The sequence below is a fragment of the Fundulus heteroclitus genome, chromosome 20 (genome assembly GCF_011125445.2).
Source record: "Fundulus heteroclitus isolate FHET01 chromosome 20, MU-UCD_Fhet_4.1, whole genome shotgun sequence".
NCBI classification, from domain to species: Eukaryota; Metazoa; Chordata; class Actinopteri; order Cyprinodontiformes; family Fundulidae; genus Fundulus; species Fundulus heteroclitus.
In genome coordinates, this window is record NC_046380.1 from 25,635,691 (window position 1) to 25,651,860 (window position 16,170).

Sequence of the window (16,170 nt, forward strand, 5' to 3'; positions counted from 1 at the left end):
TACAGACTTTATTATTGATTTTGATGATTACAAGTTTACAGCTAATGGAAAGAAAAAAAAAAAACAAGCTGTCCGCAACGAATATTATATAAGACTGATAAAAAGGGGTGTATAAAAGTAAGGCACAGAATCCAAGTTACTTTAGTTGGAGTGCAGTTTTATCAGGTTTGGCATTAGAGCAGCTTTTTACCAAGACATTTTGTAGCACTTTCATGTTGACAAGTTTAATAGAAATGCTGATTCATTTTACAGCAGAACATGGTGCATGCCCACACTGCCAAAAGTGCCAATACCTCCTCTAATAACCATGGGGCGGACAGGGAAACAAACTGTCCAGACCTTAACCTCATTAAGAGACTATGCAGTTTATTGTCAAGAGGAAGCCAAGAGGCACCAGAACAATGTTTATGCTATTAAACAGGAGTGCATATACTGTATAGTGTATTGACAAGTTTGTTTAGGCAGCATTTCAGTTCCCAATTCCCAACACAACATCTCTGAAGATGTCAAAAAAAGTAAATTCAGTCGAATCATAGATTTAATGTCAATTACATTCCAGCTTGATCCTTGTTAGGAAATGATGCAGCAAAGATCAGTTCATTATTCAAATTAGTTAAAAAAAATTCTATCTAAGGAAACCCATCAGATTGCATTAAGTCTTAACAAGTAGCATTCACTCCTGGATGAGCGCGTAGCCACAGTGGACAGTCGTTTGCATTGGGTCCTTGACTTTGCAGCAATCCCTCATACTGAGCATGCATATTGTGACAATGGAGAGGAAAACTCCAGCAGAACCAGACTTAGTGGGACCGGCTATGTGCCACGACCAATTGTATTAAAAATCTTTTCTTATTGGTCTTATGTAATATTAAAATGCCAAATGACAGATTACAGCCATGTGGCTGTAATCTGTCAAAATGAACAGAAATAAAAGTTGGAAACATTTCACTGTGTGAAATACATCTAGGTAATGTATCATTTCCTCATTTTTGCATTGAGTATATTAAATAAATTGATGTTTTAATGGTATTTTAACTTTCTTAAATGTACTCTCTACATTAGCTTCAAGTTTTTATTAGCTGGTTAACATTTATCACCTGAAAATGCATGTTTTTATTGGGATAAATTACTTTAACATTTCTGTGATCTTATTTAAGTTGTAAAACCCTGCTAAGTATGGGAAGATATGAGATGTAAAGATACCCAATAAAATTATTATATAAAATTAGGTTTTGGTACCCACATTTTGATGCCCTCAGGTCACAAACTCAGACCAAAGCATAATTTGGAGGCTTTGGTTCACCTGAGATGCTTGTATTTGGAAGGAAGCCAGAGTGTGCCGGAAGAGTATCTCCAACCCACCGAAAGGTTTTTCCATCATTATTTGATTGTTTTCTTGTTATTTTATTATTTTCTATCTAGTTCTAGGGAACAACTCCCCTAAGTTAATATCATTTGAGCTCTAAACAGTTAAAATTGATAAGGATAGCAAACAAAGTATAAATCTGGTTTAATTTCTTTTTTTTACAGTATTAAAGAATCAAAATAAAACCAAATGTTTGTATAACCCTGGGGAAGCTAAGAGCGTTGCAAACCTGAAGAGCAGAATAACTCTTGAAAAAGAAGACTGGCAAACTGACAAGCAAAAAAACAAACATGTGAAAAAGAACAAAACCTTTATTTATCATTGTTTAAGTATACATATTACACGTGGAAATTATAAACTAAGCAATTAGTGAACAAAAACTCTAGCTAAAACCTAAGTAAATTAAGAATAATGTCAAAAGGTTTTCTAGTGCACCTTATTGAGAAAATTTCAAAATAATGTTTCTTAATTCTAGAATGTTTTAGCGTTACACTTTTAGCAAACTAAAATCCTACTTCCTCACAGCGCAAATCAAGAAAGGTAAAATTTATAGTTGATACAACATTACTGCACGACCGCTAACATCCATTAGACAGACCGAATCTGAACCCTGCTGCCAGCTTTTGATGGAAGTTTTTACAAACCTCTTTATCTATCAGTGCACAACAGATTTAGCTGTGTTACAAAAGAAAATAACAAATCATTTCTACAAACGCTCCAAAAATGTTTGTCCCCCTGCTGCCGTGATGAACCTAGAAGGAACATGAGTCCAAAATGCACCACAGAAACCGAGCAGAGCGACTAAGACAACCTGGAGGCTAAATACAGCTGCCGTCTTGGAGAGTAAAGAACAATGATACAGATTAAACAAAGGCGATACGCTATACTAATATAAATCCTGCACTTGATCACTCTGCCTCTTAATAGCAAAGCTAAAAATACAAAAAAACACTTTCAACGTCATTTTACTTTTGCACCAAAATGGCAAAAGAGTGTCTTATTGTGCTGCTAGCGAGGCGTTGGGCCTCAGTGAGAACATCCTCACCACATATAATAACTGCGTGTGGTGTCGACAGGGGAAGGTTTCCCCTCCGCGCTGCCGTCTTTGTCCTTCTCCCCATCGGCCTCCCAAAGGTTAATGAGCGGAGGGTAGAGCTCGTTAAGCGGGATGGAAGAGGTCTTCAGCATGTACTTCTTCAGCGAGTGGTGGTAGTTCTTCCTCTTCCACCTGCGGGCCACGTAGACGGCCACAGTGGCCAGGCTGAGGAAGGCCAACGCGGTCGACATGACGGCCAGCACGGCCATGCTCGGGTGCTGATCCGACAGGTCCAAGGCGAAGGTGGCGCCGCGTGTTGTGACGTTGACGCAGGACTTGTGCGTTTGCAGGTGGATGTTGGAAACCGTGAGGCACACTTCGTACTCCGTGGCAGGCTGAAGGTGCGTGAGGTTGTACTCGTGAACGTCCACAGGAACGCGAGCGGTGTATGTGATGTGCGGGTTGTCAATCTTCATGGTGGCGGAGGCCCATTTCAGGTTGGAGGACAGGACGTTTGAGTTGACTTTCCAGGAGACCAGGATGGAATGAGCCTCTGTCTGCTTGACGTAGATCTTCATCACCTGAGTGCTGTCCAGCAGGGTCCCGTTTACGCGGATTGTGGAGACCCACGTGTCGGCGCCTTCTGGGTTCTGTGCCACGCAGGTGTACCTCCCAGAGTCTTCCACCTGCACGTGAGACAGCCGCAGAGTCCCCTCGCTGCTCAGGTGGTACCGCTCTGACACCGTGTCTGTTGTGATTTTGGCACCAAGAGGGGTGACCCAGTAGATTTCAGGTTCCGGTTCAGCCATTGCCCGACAGTCCAGGCTGACGCTCATTCCTAACTCAAGGTTCAAGTGGCTTGGGAAGGTGTCATGGGAAATGAGGGGAAGGCACTGCTCTGTGGACTCCAGCAGCCTTAACTCTCGGACCCGTTGGCCTCTGAGTTCTGGTGGGGCAGTGCAGAGCATGGCCAGAGGCTCCATGAACCGCACCGTGGACCTGTTGAAACTCATCCACTGAGTCACGCAGTTGCAGCGCAGTGGATTGCTGTGAATGCTGATCTCTCGCAGGTTTGGCAGCACCTCCACAGTGTGCTGGTAAAGGGCGGTCAGAGCATTATTGTTCAGCATCAGGCTCTCCAGAGAGGGCATGTCCCTGAATGCCAGTCTGTGGATGTAAGAAAGTTTTGGGTTGTTTGTGGCCTCCAGTTTAGTAAGTTCTGGAAGATTGTCCAGAGCATAGCGATCAATGGACACCAACTCCATCATATTGTTGATGCCCAGCTCCTTAAGGCTAAGCATGTTTCTGAAGTCTCCTTCCTGAATCTTTCTAACTGGGTTTTTGTTTAAGTCCAGGAATTTCAAGTTGGGAACTTTTTGTAGGGATAATTGGGGGATTTGAACCAGCTTATTGTCATAGAACGAAATGCTCTCTAGATTGTCTAAGCCCACAAAGGCATTTGGTGGAACATCAGTGAGATCCATGCCAGCCAGAACCAGGCTTCTCAACCTTCCCAGAGGCGTAAAGTTCATATCCAGGAGGCCAATGACTGGGTTTTCCCCAATCATGAGGATCTCAAGGTTAGGAGTTTGCTCAAACCAGCGGCTGTCTATCACGTGGAGCCTGTTTGAGTTGAGGTGGAGCCGCAGTAGACTGCGTAGACCTGAAAATGCATGAGGGGAGATGGAGCTTATCTGGTTGTGGTTAATGTAGAGTTCCTGGAGGCTGGAGAGGTTTCCCAGGCAGTGGTCTGGCAACTCTTTGATCTGGTTCTCCTCCAGATGCAAAGTAGTCAGATGATTCATGTTTCTGAGGCCAACAGCTTCAACATTGGTAAAGTTATTCTGGGAAAGATCCAGCTCCGTCAGGTTCAGCAGAACCTGCAGCTCTCCACTGGTGCGAGAGATGGCGTTGCTTTGCAGCAGCAACACCTGAGTGTCAGCCGACAGGTTGGTGGGGATGTGCGTCAGTCTCAAGTCGTTGCAGTCCACCGTCGTTGCCTCCTTGTATGTTGACTGGGGGGTAAACCAAGGGCGGATCTCGCACACACACAAATGTGGACATTCTTTGCCACGCACTGGCGGTGGAAAAGCAAGAAGAAATCCCACGCACAGCAAGACAGGAGGAGGCCAAAGCTGGGAGCCGATTGCCATGTTGGCTGCTCTCTAAAACAGACTTAGTAGAGAAGCAGTACTTGTAAAAAGGGTATGAAGGAACGTCTCACGAACATCGGTGTATGTGGCTGTTAAAGTAGCTGCTCTAGGTCCAGAATCGGGGTTCCTGAGCCAGATGGGTGTAGTTGGTAAACCCCAGATCACTCCCAACCTGAAAAAGAGAGGAAAGCAAAAATAATTAAGTGACCAAAATTACGGAATCATATGAAGTAAAAATTTAATAAGGCACAAGGTGGACTTTCACTATGTCTCATCTAAGTTATTTACCTGACATAACAAAACAGTATGAGTCGAGTATCTGTTGTGTTTGTCGGTATTTGAGATGGTCAGTTTAATTTTAGCTTCCTTGAGGTATTTGTCTCCTTGGAAACTCAGAACAAGCTTTTTCTCTCTCTCTCTCTTTCTTGCTTGTTTGATTTGATTGTATTCGTAGCAGCTTAGTATCATTTGTCTGCTTGAACGAGTGTGTGGGGCACACAGCCTGCAGCCCTGGCTGTGAGCCCATTATGCAACAGGCCTAAAAAGCAGGGCGTGTGGGGACCTGTAATCGGCCACAACTCGCCATACAGGTCAGGAAGTCAGACCTGTATGCTGAGATAAATTCAGATAAGGTAAAGATAAATTCATTTCTAAAATGAATTTATCTTTCTCTCTTATCTCTGATTGCCATCTCTGTACATATCCAGGTCATAAACTAAGACTAGCACAGAAAACAATGCAGTTTTGCAGCCATTATTTCTAAGTGAAATCTTATTAATCCAAGAGTTTTGTATTTAAAATACTAAAGCTTGCACCTATTGATGTTTTTTTTTTTATCTTATGCGTATGTGTTGGGTCACTTAAATGACGTAAAATGTTGCCAGAAGTCATCTCCTAATCTGCTTTTTAGAAATGTTTGTATCCAGAATTTTCTGATATTTGATTGAATATTATGTTTGATGTACATATAAAATGTTGTGCAACCAGGAAACACTGAGCCAGAGGGAATGCACTGGTTTAGATCAAAGCCTGTTTGTTTGTAAAATTGGCCCGAAATCCAGACATACTTAAAATCAAGAATCTTTTGTGAGACTTGAAATTGTACGGATGACTCTCTACATCCAGTCTGACTGAAACTGTGCTATTTTAAAAGGAAACATGGGCAAACATTGTGGGAAACTTGTAGAGACATACTCCAAACGATTTGCTGGTGTAACTGCAGCAGCTTTGTGTTGGTCCATCTCCTGAAATCCCAATAAAGACACTGCTGATTTTAGTGGTAATGCAACAAAATCTACAAAGTCAAAGTGTCTTTATTTGTCTAACTTGGGAGTAATTTGCCTTGTAACTGAAGGGTTACACCGCACAGGCACCTTGCACTCTTCCATATAGCATCACAAAGATAAGAAATGTGTAAATAATTGAACAAAGTCAACATGAAAAAAACTGAAATTCATTAAAAAGTACATCACTAACAAGGTTTCATTGGAAATTGTAAGTTTAAATAATGCAATAAAAAGTTAAACCACATAAGAAAGTGCCATATACTCCCGATTAGAACAAAATGAAGGAACCCATGAAACAATAAAAAAAGAATGCATGCTCGTCCATCATCTGAATACATCATTGAAGGACCAAACTGGTTAATGAGGAATTAGTCAGCCTAGTAGATCTGCATTCTTATGAACATGTTCATCTAGTGCTCTGTTCTCGTTAATAACGGTAACTGATAAAGGAAGGAAATGCTGGTACCGGTTAGGATGACAGAGAAGAACCAGTATGAAATCTTTCCACAAAATGTTCTGAAAAAACAGATGCCTTGCTCGGCTAGTAGCATCTTGGGATGGAGTGGGTGAAGACTAAAAATAATATGGATACTGCTGCACTTGACAAGATAAAGGACTGAGCCCGGGAAAGCAATCATCTCCTCCTGTCAGAAAAACAGTCCGCTATGGAGAGATCAGCAAGATCCTGACATCTCCATTTGTCTAGAAACAAGATACTGACACTCATTACCAGCATAACAATATGATAGATCTACAAACCCAAAACTTAGGTGCTGGTGAACTGGACGCAGTCCACACACGAGGGTAACCCACAGACAACAGTGTTTCTAAACAACACAAAGTCCAAATCACTGCTGGGCAGTCTGACAGTAAGTTACTTCCTGATCCCCCCCTGGCTGGGTCACGTCACTGTGTGTCGTTGGTTTCTAAAGAACACAAAACACCTGAGGCCCTATAATCATGACTGAATATAAGTATTGGTGCATCTCAAAAGTTTAAAGTTTACTCAGATGCTCATCTTTTGCCCATTCACTATTTCAATCTGAAAAACTCACAAAGAGAGAAAAGGCAATTAGAAGAATTTATTGATACAATAATTTAAACTTTGGCGCTCAGACCTCGGCAGGAAAAATAAACGCTGATTTATACTTTAACGTAGATGAGCAGATGTATGAGAATAGGGATATTTTCCCCCAGGCCTGAAACTGGTGGTGGAGTTTAGATAGATGAAGTTGGTTAATCCATAGAGGCTGGTTTGCAAGGTAATTGCTTGAGTTGAAAGTCAAACTTGGATAAACAAAGTTTGCATAAACTGTCCATGATGAGCAAGCATGAAGCGACTGTGGAAAGAAAAAACTCCCCTTTGGGAAGAAACCTCTAGCAGAACCAGGCTCAACATGGCGGTCTTCTGCCGGACCGTTTTAGGGAGTGACAGGGAACTCCATGAGTGTCCAGAAGGAACTACATATTGGAAAGGGCGAGGTTGAAGGAGCATCGAGGAAAAGTCAGATGGAGCTTGCTACTATGGTGGAGAAGGGGATGGAGGTGGGTTGAAATGGTCGTCTGAATCGGAATCCGACATGGTGCGACGGTTCTTGTTTGGTGTGACGGATGTTTTGTAGCCTACTGATCATTTGACATTTAGTTTTAGCCATTCAGTGCTTTGTTACATCTTTAACAGCTGAAGATTTAAAGTAATTTTGGTTGAAATAAAAGTCATATTTCAACAGTCCCAAACGCAGATGAGAACCAAATTTTATGGAAAAAACACTTCACAAAATAATAAACAATTAGATCAAATTCTTCGACATAATTTATGAAAATCATTAACTAAATAGAAATAAACCAAAAGGCTATTTTAAGTAAGCAGTCAGTTTACCGATACAAAATAGACAAAGACATTGGCAATTGACCTAGAGTCATTTTACGCACATACATCATATTGTTTTGTTAGTTTTTCCTCTAATTCTAGAACACATTTTTGCAACAAGGTTCGTTTTATTCCAGATCTTGAGTTCCTATTCCTGTCGCAATTTTTTTCTGTTTATTATAATTTGTGTAATGTGATCCATACGGGATTGATTTGAGTCTACAGCCTTGTTTAAAAAACTAATTTAGGAGACAATTGTTAATATGACCGCTGGCAACCTTCAATTTCTGGAAAAGCCAAAATGTTTGCATGTGAAAGAAATGATCTCATCTCTAAAATATTCCACAACGCAAAACCCAAACACCAAACCGCCATAAAATGTGAAGAAGGTGTGCCATATTTGAATTCAAGCCTTATGAGATCAATTCTTCTATTTAAATATTTGACACACAAAATATTTGACCTGACAGGAAAAATCATTTGCATGGTGATGTAATATCGGAGAAGAAAATGGAAACTCTTGGCTGTCTAAGCTAAGAACCAAAAGCCTACTTTTACTCACTAGAAATCCACATGGCGGAGCATCCAGCCAGGCTCCAGAGTATATGAATTAGATTCTCCCATCAAACCTGACACAGACATCCTGATATAGGAAACACTGTTTTGTTTTTTGCTTTTTTCATATGCTGTAGAGTTATCCATTTGCTTCAGCTCAAGAGCTACTCAGAGGAACAAAACCCCTCCAACGGATTTTACATTAAAGAAAACGCACCACAGGAAAACGTATCCTGCACGGCACTTTAGGATCAAATTCTGGTTGTGCTGCAGTTTTTCTGCTTGGGACTGATCCCTGTTGTCGGGTGGATGGAGCCTGCACAGACCCCGTCTCAAACAAACTGAGCTGATTGCCTCAATGGCACTGAAATCCACCAGCTGGGACCTCCAGCTTCTCCTCCTTTCTCTGTTGGCTCTTGATTAAGAACAACTGCTGCCAAACGAACCACATCCCTCTGTTTTAATCAGCCGTCATTCAGCGTCCCATATCCTCCAGTCATGTTTTATATATCTTAATTACCCTTAAACATGGCGCTTTTTTGATGCACACTTTTACTCAGAGATGACTTTGTCTTGTCCTCTCCTCCTGCAAGTGTCGGGCTGCTCGGATATTAAATCCGAGGAGGCGGGTGGATTAATCGCTGCTTTCGAACGGAAGCAGGAAAAACTCAAGACACCTGGCAGCAGGTTGTTTTGGCAGGCTGGTATCACTATGGGGGTCTTTATTTGCTCCCTCAGCGCGCCCATGCTTTGACCGTATTGACTGTGCGAAGGTTTGCTCAGCTCATATGCTTGTTTTCACTGAGGGCTTGTTTGATAATCACTGCATTGCAGAAATCCTCGCCTGGACACCCCCCTGTGCACACCTAGATACCAAGTTCAGCTCTACAGAGAGGGACTTCTAGCCCCTGTGTTATCTTTCGTTTGCAGTATTACAAAAGCTCCCTTACATCATTGCATCAGTGAACATGGACGCTGCCTTCGTAAACTCAAAGAAAGGTTACTGGGATTTTGAATAGGAATACTACTAGAGTCAGCCCCAGAATCTGGCAAACCTGTATAATCTAATCTCATGCGCATTGTGTCGGCATCAACGTCGCTCCATTATCTACACTTCCCAAGAGGTACACCACATTCGTTGAGTTATTTTGACATGCAGCTGTACACAGAATCCTGGATAAAAAGGCAGGAAAAATCCCCCACCAGCTACTGTCGATATTAGCCGGCTGACTGTGTGAGCAGAAGGCTCTGCGGTGAGATTTATCTTCTTTTCTCACCAAATCCCCGAGAGGTTTCACTCTACACGTGCGTCTTCATTGTAACGTCTGCATCCATCGATCTACGGCTACATCTACACCGTGCCTAGTAAAAGTTTTGATGCACTTTTATTTTCTGTTGCACAGCAATCCCTAGTTTCAATTAATTTAATTGGGATTTTACAGACCAACGCAATGTGGAGCAGCATTGTGAAGTGGAATGAAAATGATAGATGGTTTTTACTCATAAAACTCAGAAAAATATGACATGGGTTTGCACTCAGACCCCGATTCAATATTGGCCCACCTTTTGCTGCAATAATAACTTCAAATCTTTGTCGGTAGGTCCCTACCACATTTGCACATCTAAAGACGGACATTTTTGCACTTCTTTTTTTTTTGTTTTTTGCAAAATAGCCTCAGCTCAGTCGGATCAGATGGTCTGTAAGCATCAATTTTAAAGTCTTGTCACAGATTCTGATTTGGATTTAGGTCTGAACTTTGACTGGGCCATTCTAATAGTGAATATGCACTCATCTAAACTGTGTGATTGGAGTGCTGGCCAAGAGGTCAGAGCAGCGCACTTGCGCTCTGAGAAGGATGCAAGTACGTTTAGAACATCTCCTGCTGGAGGGTGGAGACCTTCGCCAGCCTCAAGTCTTTTGAAGCTTCCAACAGATTTTCTGTCCGTACTGCCCTGCATTGACCTCCATTTGTTTCTCCGTCCACTCTGATCAGATTGTCTATCATTGCTGAAGAGAAGGGAGATGACATGTTCATAGTTATGAGCAGTTTTTCAGTTTTCTGCTCTAGGTTTCTGCAAGAAGGCAACAATTCCAAGTTTAATCTCATGTAAACAGAACCCACTCCTTCACATGTTTTTTGTGCCCCCCATCACGGCTCGTGATGCAAGCAGAACTTTTTATGGCTTTCTTTAACAACGTCTTTCCTCCTACCGCTCTTTCACAAAGGTCAGATTTGTGGAGCACCACTTTAGTTCCTTTTTGACAGATTCTTCCACCTGGGCTGCACTTTAATCTCTGCAGCTCCTCCAGAGTTTCCATCTACCTTTTGTCTGGTTCTTCCAGCGGCAGAGTGGGTAGAATATCTTGTCGTTGTTCATCTTTTTATTGTCTACTTCATCTTTTATTGTGTTTTTATTGTGTTATATGTTTAGGGTGTTCCATTTTGTTGCACAGCACTTTGGAAACCTTGTGTTTGTTAAAATGGTGCTATATAAACAAAGTGGATTAGACTGGATTGGAGAATAGTTGTCTTGCAATCTAAAAGTTGTGGGATCAATTCCAGCTTTCTCCTGCAGAATTTCTATGAGCCCCTAGGCAAGGCACTTTTTAAACTGATTGGTGTATATGTTTTTGTGGGATTGGGTGAACGTGCCTCTAGTATAAATTACTTTGAGTGGTCAGTATGATTAGAAAAGCAATATATAAACCCAGGCTAACCTTACATTGTCTTGGTAGGTGTGCAGATGTGCTGTATTGGTGGATAATGGACTGAACAGTGTTATGTGAGATGCTCAAAGCTTGGGATAAGATTTTATAACCTCACTTTATACACCTCCACAACTTTCTCCCTGACCCACCTGCTGTGTTCCTTGGTTTTCATGATATAGTTTGTTCACTAATGTCCTTTAACGATCCATTCGGGCCTTAAAAGAATAGAAGGGTTTATTCGGAGATTGGACTACCATGGACTCTGTTTACCAATTTGTTCAACTCCAAAGTCAAATATTTGCCCCTGATTTTATTTGGTGGGATCAGAGTTCAGGGGGCCGACTACAAGTAAACACCATATAAACCCCACAAAAATGTGAAAACAAAGTATTACCTCACTTCCAATTTAGAAAATCATTAATGCGTGTGTGTGTTTTTGTGTGTGTGTGTTTTTTTTAAACACCAGAACACTTTTGCAAGGCACTGTATAGCCAATATTTGCACTCAGCTCAGTACAAACCCGCCGTCTTGTTTTGGCATTGAGGTTTGTAACAAGGCAGCAGAATGCGATTGCCAGATGCTAAGGAGGCCTGTTTGCTTCATGCTACATCTGATAAACACAGTCATCAGGCAATTGGGCAACACAGAGGTCTGCTTAACAATACAGAGGGCCAGATAATCAGAGTGAATAGAGGAAACTGCAGACATGCAGTCAGATCCAGAGTCACTTCTCCCCTGACTGGTGCGGCTAGACACAACACAGCAGCAGCAGAGCTGCTCACTGACACAGGCGGGAGGAGCCTCGGATGGTAACGTTTTTAATATTGTTCACAGGAGGAGCAGCTTTCACCCATCTGTTCCCGGGGCTCGTTCTCATCCTGGGTGCTAAGCGAAAGTGAATCAGCGGCTCCCAGGCATGACATCGTCATGACAACGGTTATGCCACCATCTCTAATGTCTGGTAACCAAATAAGAAGCCGAGGAGATCAGATGGTGCCATCCACTCCTGCAAGAAGGTGACTGCAGCAGCACCCGTTCAAACCGCAACAGGGCCAACCATTAAGTACGGCGGAACCTTTTAGACCCCTTCACACAATGTATTTCTCTGTTTAGTTATGTTGCAATGATTTACAGCAAAGAAGTAGAAGAAAAAAAAAACATTCCCTGATGTTTCTCCCTGCCCTGCCTGGGAATTATCCTGCCTCTGCCCCATTAGTATGCAGGCGTCTCACTTCACATCACAGACGGCTTTGCTGCAGCTGCTGATAGCGGAGGCATAAAGCCGAGGAGGAGGAGAAGGACGCGTGTCCACTCTGTCAGAAAGAGAGGAAGGATAGAGAGCTCTGCTTCAGCCGGAAGGTCGCGGGTAGGAAAGTGATTAACTGAGGGAAGAGCGACAAAGAAAGTCCTCTAGCTGCATTTGTACAGAAAGGGAACAAATTATCCCGCAAACTTGAACAAAGCCTCTCGCTGAGGTTCAAAAGTTTCAGGGCAGCAAATTGTCTCTGGATTTTCTATTTACTGCGAATCCATACGGTCGCCTTATTTCCCCGCGGAACCGAGATTGATCTTGACACATTTTTCTTCTTCTGTGGCTTTAATCGTTTTGCTCTTCACTTTTTGCCCACATCCTCTCCATCCACCTTAAAGGTCCCAGTTCAGTCACAATGTCTGTGAATACCCAATATGTTGTCAGCGGTGCACGGATCAATCATGCCTCCGTGCCAAAGTTAATCTCTGGGGAATCCAGGCAAAGTTAGCACGCAAAGCGTTTATCCGGCAGTTCACAATAAACGTACCACAAGCAATTATGCTTTTTTTTTTATTGTTTTGCTTAGCTCAAATATGCTTACTGATAAAGAAACTACTGGGTAGTGTATTTTTTTAATTGACAACAATACTGTGACAACAATAAAAAAGATGGCCGTTAAAGTTTAGATTTTCTCTTCTGGACTTCATAATATTTTTGGAAAGTATACAAAGAAAAATACATGTTAAATTTTTGTATTTGCATTAATGACATACATAAGATTTAAGCCAAACATCTGCCATTAGGAAGCGCTATGGCACACAGCCAACTTTTTGACAGACTTTGATGTAAGTTGCACTGGATAGTCCAAATATGGCATTCATTTGCATAATTCGCTGCAGACACACTCAGAATACAAATATTGAACTTTAAAGGGGGACTTTGAATAACAACTAGGAGAGTTTTTTTTTTTTTTTTTAAAGCATAAAAAATTTAGATACACATGCTCAGAATAACGTTTGTGCTCGGTGTTTGAAAGGGTGACCATTATTTTAATTAAACGATAATCTACGACACAAAACAAAACAAACAGAAAACTGTGATAATCTAGATGTGAAGTTGGTTTGATTGGGTTTACAGGAAAGGGTATTAGCCTCGAATGTGCATCAGCTCGTATCTCACAATCCATCTTTATCAGAAATGTATGTTAGACCTGTTTGCAGTCACATATACTATCCAGTAGAGATTCACAATATCAGGAAAACATGTAATTGTGATACTATTGTTGCGTATTGGCGTGGGGACATTGACAACAATTACTGACAATATATTGTCCTGTGAATCATTATGGCCAAATAGTCCTTCGTGATTGCGATATTGCACACGTTGACACACCAGAGCCAAATTTTATTATTTTCAATTTTTTTTTAAAACTGCAGTGAAGGCAAAACATGCTAGTTCTGGTTTCAGTGCATCGCAAGAGGCCCAGCAACTTAACTGGTTACCGGAAATTAGAACACCATATGGTCAAAATAAAAGTGAACAGCTTTTAATTGGGGACGTTTCTTGAAAATGTGCAAACACGGGGTAAAACTAAAACATCGTGCCAAGTCTTGTGTTTTATGACGTTTGGAAAGGTAGATTTTATTTCGACTCAATAGGGATTTTCAACAAAGTGATTCTTTTATAGATTTTATAGGTGACACAACATATCTGGAGGGAGTCGTGTTGATTTTACACAAAAAGTGGCCGATTGACTTTAACTGTGCCTCAACTCATATAATTTCATCCAAAACACAGAAATATTTATTCAACAGAAACATAAAAAAAACACGAGTCCAGCATCAGCGACAGCACCCTCACACACACAAAAGGCATCTTTAAGATCTCGCTCTTAGTTGGGGGAAGTCGGGCCCTCACCTCTCCCCTCCACTGCTATGGGAACCCAGACAGGAGCACATGCTGCAGAGTTTGGCCTATTGCGCACAATGGCTCCAATCCAAAACACACTCAGACACACCGAGATGTGTCTTTGTTTGGGAATTTTCTCACACTCCTCCCCACGGGCCCTAAGGAGATACGTCACAGAGCTGGGAGCTCTCAGCCTGGGGGAAGGTGGGGGAAAAAAAACAACAACCTTGTGAACTATTGTGGGACTGGGCCACCGGGTGACATCTGCATCAGCTGTGTCCCTTTATTCACAAGGCAGGACACCAAGTTGAACTCTTGTATGTGTTAGTCTGAGCTACATAAGAGACGCAGCTACTCCTGGCTTTGTGGAAACAGATACATTCTCTCTTTGTTACATCATTGATGTTAGTAACAGGTGCCTTAAAGCTTCTTATGATAAAAAAATGTATGGGCAAATTTCTACTTGTCTGGAAAACTCCTGCAGAAAAAAAACACATTTTTATTAAGTTGCCCTCTCTTTGCGTCAGAACTTGACATCTCCAGACTTCTTTACTTAGAGGAAGGCAAACAGAGAAGCTGCTGCTGCACAACTGGTCCAATTCTTCCCAATGCACAGGAAAGTGATGCTGCATGGAGCCGCTGAAAAGATTTAATGCTGAGCTGTGTGGAAATTCACACATACACGCACATGTCCTTGTTTGTGCTTTTTTTTTTTTTTTTAGATTGCAAACCAAAAATGTTAACCCCCCCAATAGTGCACACTCTTTGTTTCCACCTCCTCATCTCAGAGCACACTACAGAGAGAAACAATGATCCACTAAAGGGCGCAGCATGATTGCAAACTGCATTTATAAGCAGTAACAAGGGCCCATGTTGCAGGGAAATTGTGCCGACTCGTCAATATGTGAAAAGAAATGTGTTTTTTTTTTGTGTGCTTTAAATCAAATTACGAGGACCGGCAGCACGGATTCATCTCATCATCATCTAGATTCATCTTTGCTGATCGGCGCACTTCTACAAACGTTTAAAGCATGACATCATCCAGTAGTTATGTTAAAGAACGTCTCAACATCCCACAACAAGCGGGAATTTACAAATGTAGCACATTTTACATGCAAAAATATTTGAGCACTCACCTTTGCGCCGCTGTAGCCCGTGTAAATACGCAGGAATGCTGCAGGCTACTGTATGTGACACCAGTCAGCCTCCTCAGCGCACGGAGGATGCGCAAACTGTGCAGTTTCTCTTTCGGAGTGTAAACAGTCAGGAAGGGGTTTTTTTTTAAAAAAAGGGAAAAGGAAAAGAAATAGAAGTGCATGCGGCGGTATCCGTCCCACTCCAGCCGCGGTGTTGCAAACAAACACAATGATGCTCCAGCAGCTTCCAGGGACGCACAGCTGCCGCCCTCCTCGCCCGCCCACCCTGCGCAGGTCAGCTGGACTCAGACCCGCCTGACAGTCACTGTTGAGCCCGAACACGCAGCCTCGCCATCTGCTGTCACACCGGCCGCTGCCGTGGGCTCCAAAGTCCCACCCTGCGGTACCGGTGAAGAAGGAGCCAATGACTTTTTCTGAGCGCTCCGACAGGATCCGCTGCTTGTTCCGAGGGGCTCGCTTACTTTTAGACCATGCTCGCTCAGTGGGTCAACAACGTCACCAAAAGTGTGTTTGTCATCGCTTTCCCTTTAGCTTGAAAGAGGATGGGTGGGGGTGGAGGGAGCATATCAAAAGATATTTGGCGCCATGAGGCCAGATGTGATCTAAATTTAATGACCTGCTACTTAATGATTCATCATTATTATGGAATGGAATGGACTTCAAAGTGGATCTCATGCATCTCTCTCTCTATCTTCTAAACACACACACACACACACACACACACAGATTCATTAGGACCTGGATTTCAATTTAGATGGACTGCTTCCCAAATCTATTTCATACCCAGAGACGTCTGTCGCCACCTGCTTCACCTTAAGCGATCCACCTTTATACACGGCATATGAACACTAAGATTTGCAGCGGAAATCAGGAGTTT

General features: G+C 42.3%; 1 protein-coding gene across 1 annotated transcript; it reads right to left on the bottom strand.

The window, feature by feature from the left end:
- Positions 1–1,659: 1,659 nt before the first annotated feature.
- On the bottom strand, positions 1,660–15,794 carry LOC105937021 (leucine-rich repeat neuronal protein 1). The gene is made up of 2 exons (XM_012878128.3): positions 15,273–15,794; positions 1,660–4,727 (listed from the first exon to the last, which is right to left on the bottom strand). Exon 2 carries the CDS (start codon positions 4,553–4,555, stop codon positions 2,408–2,410), a length of 2,148 nt encoding a protein of 715 aa, XP_012733582.1. The 5' UTR covers positions 4,556–4,727; positions 15,273–15,794; the 3' UTR covers positions 1,660–2,407.
- Positions 15,795–16,170: the final 376 nt, after the last annotated feature.

What these genes read in the sequence shown, in the direction of transcription:
- LOC105937021 (XM_012878128.3), bottom strand. Translation starts at nt 4,555, where the DNA reads ATGGCAATCGGCTCCCAGCTTTGGCCTCCTCCTGTCTTGCTGTGCGTG.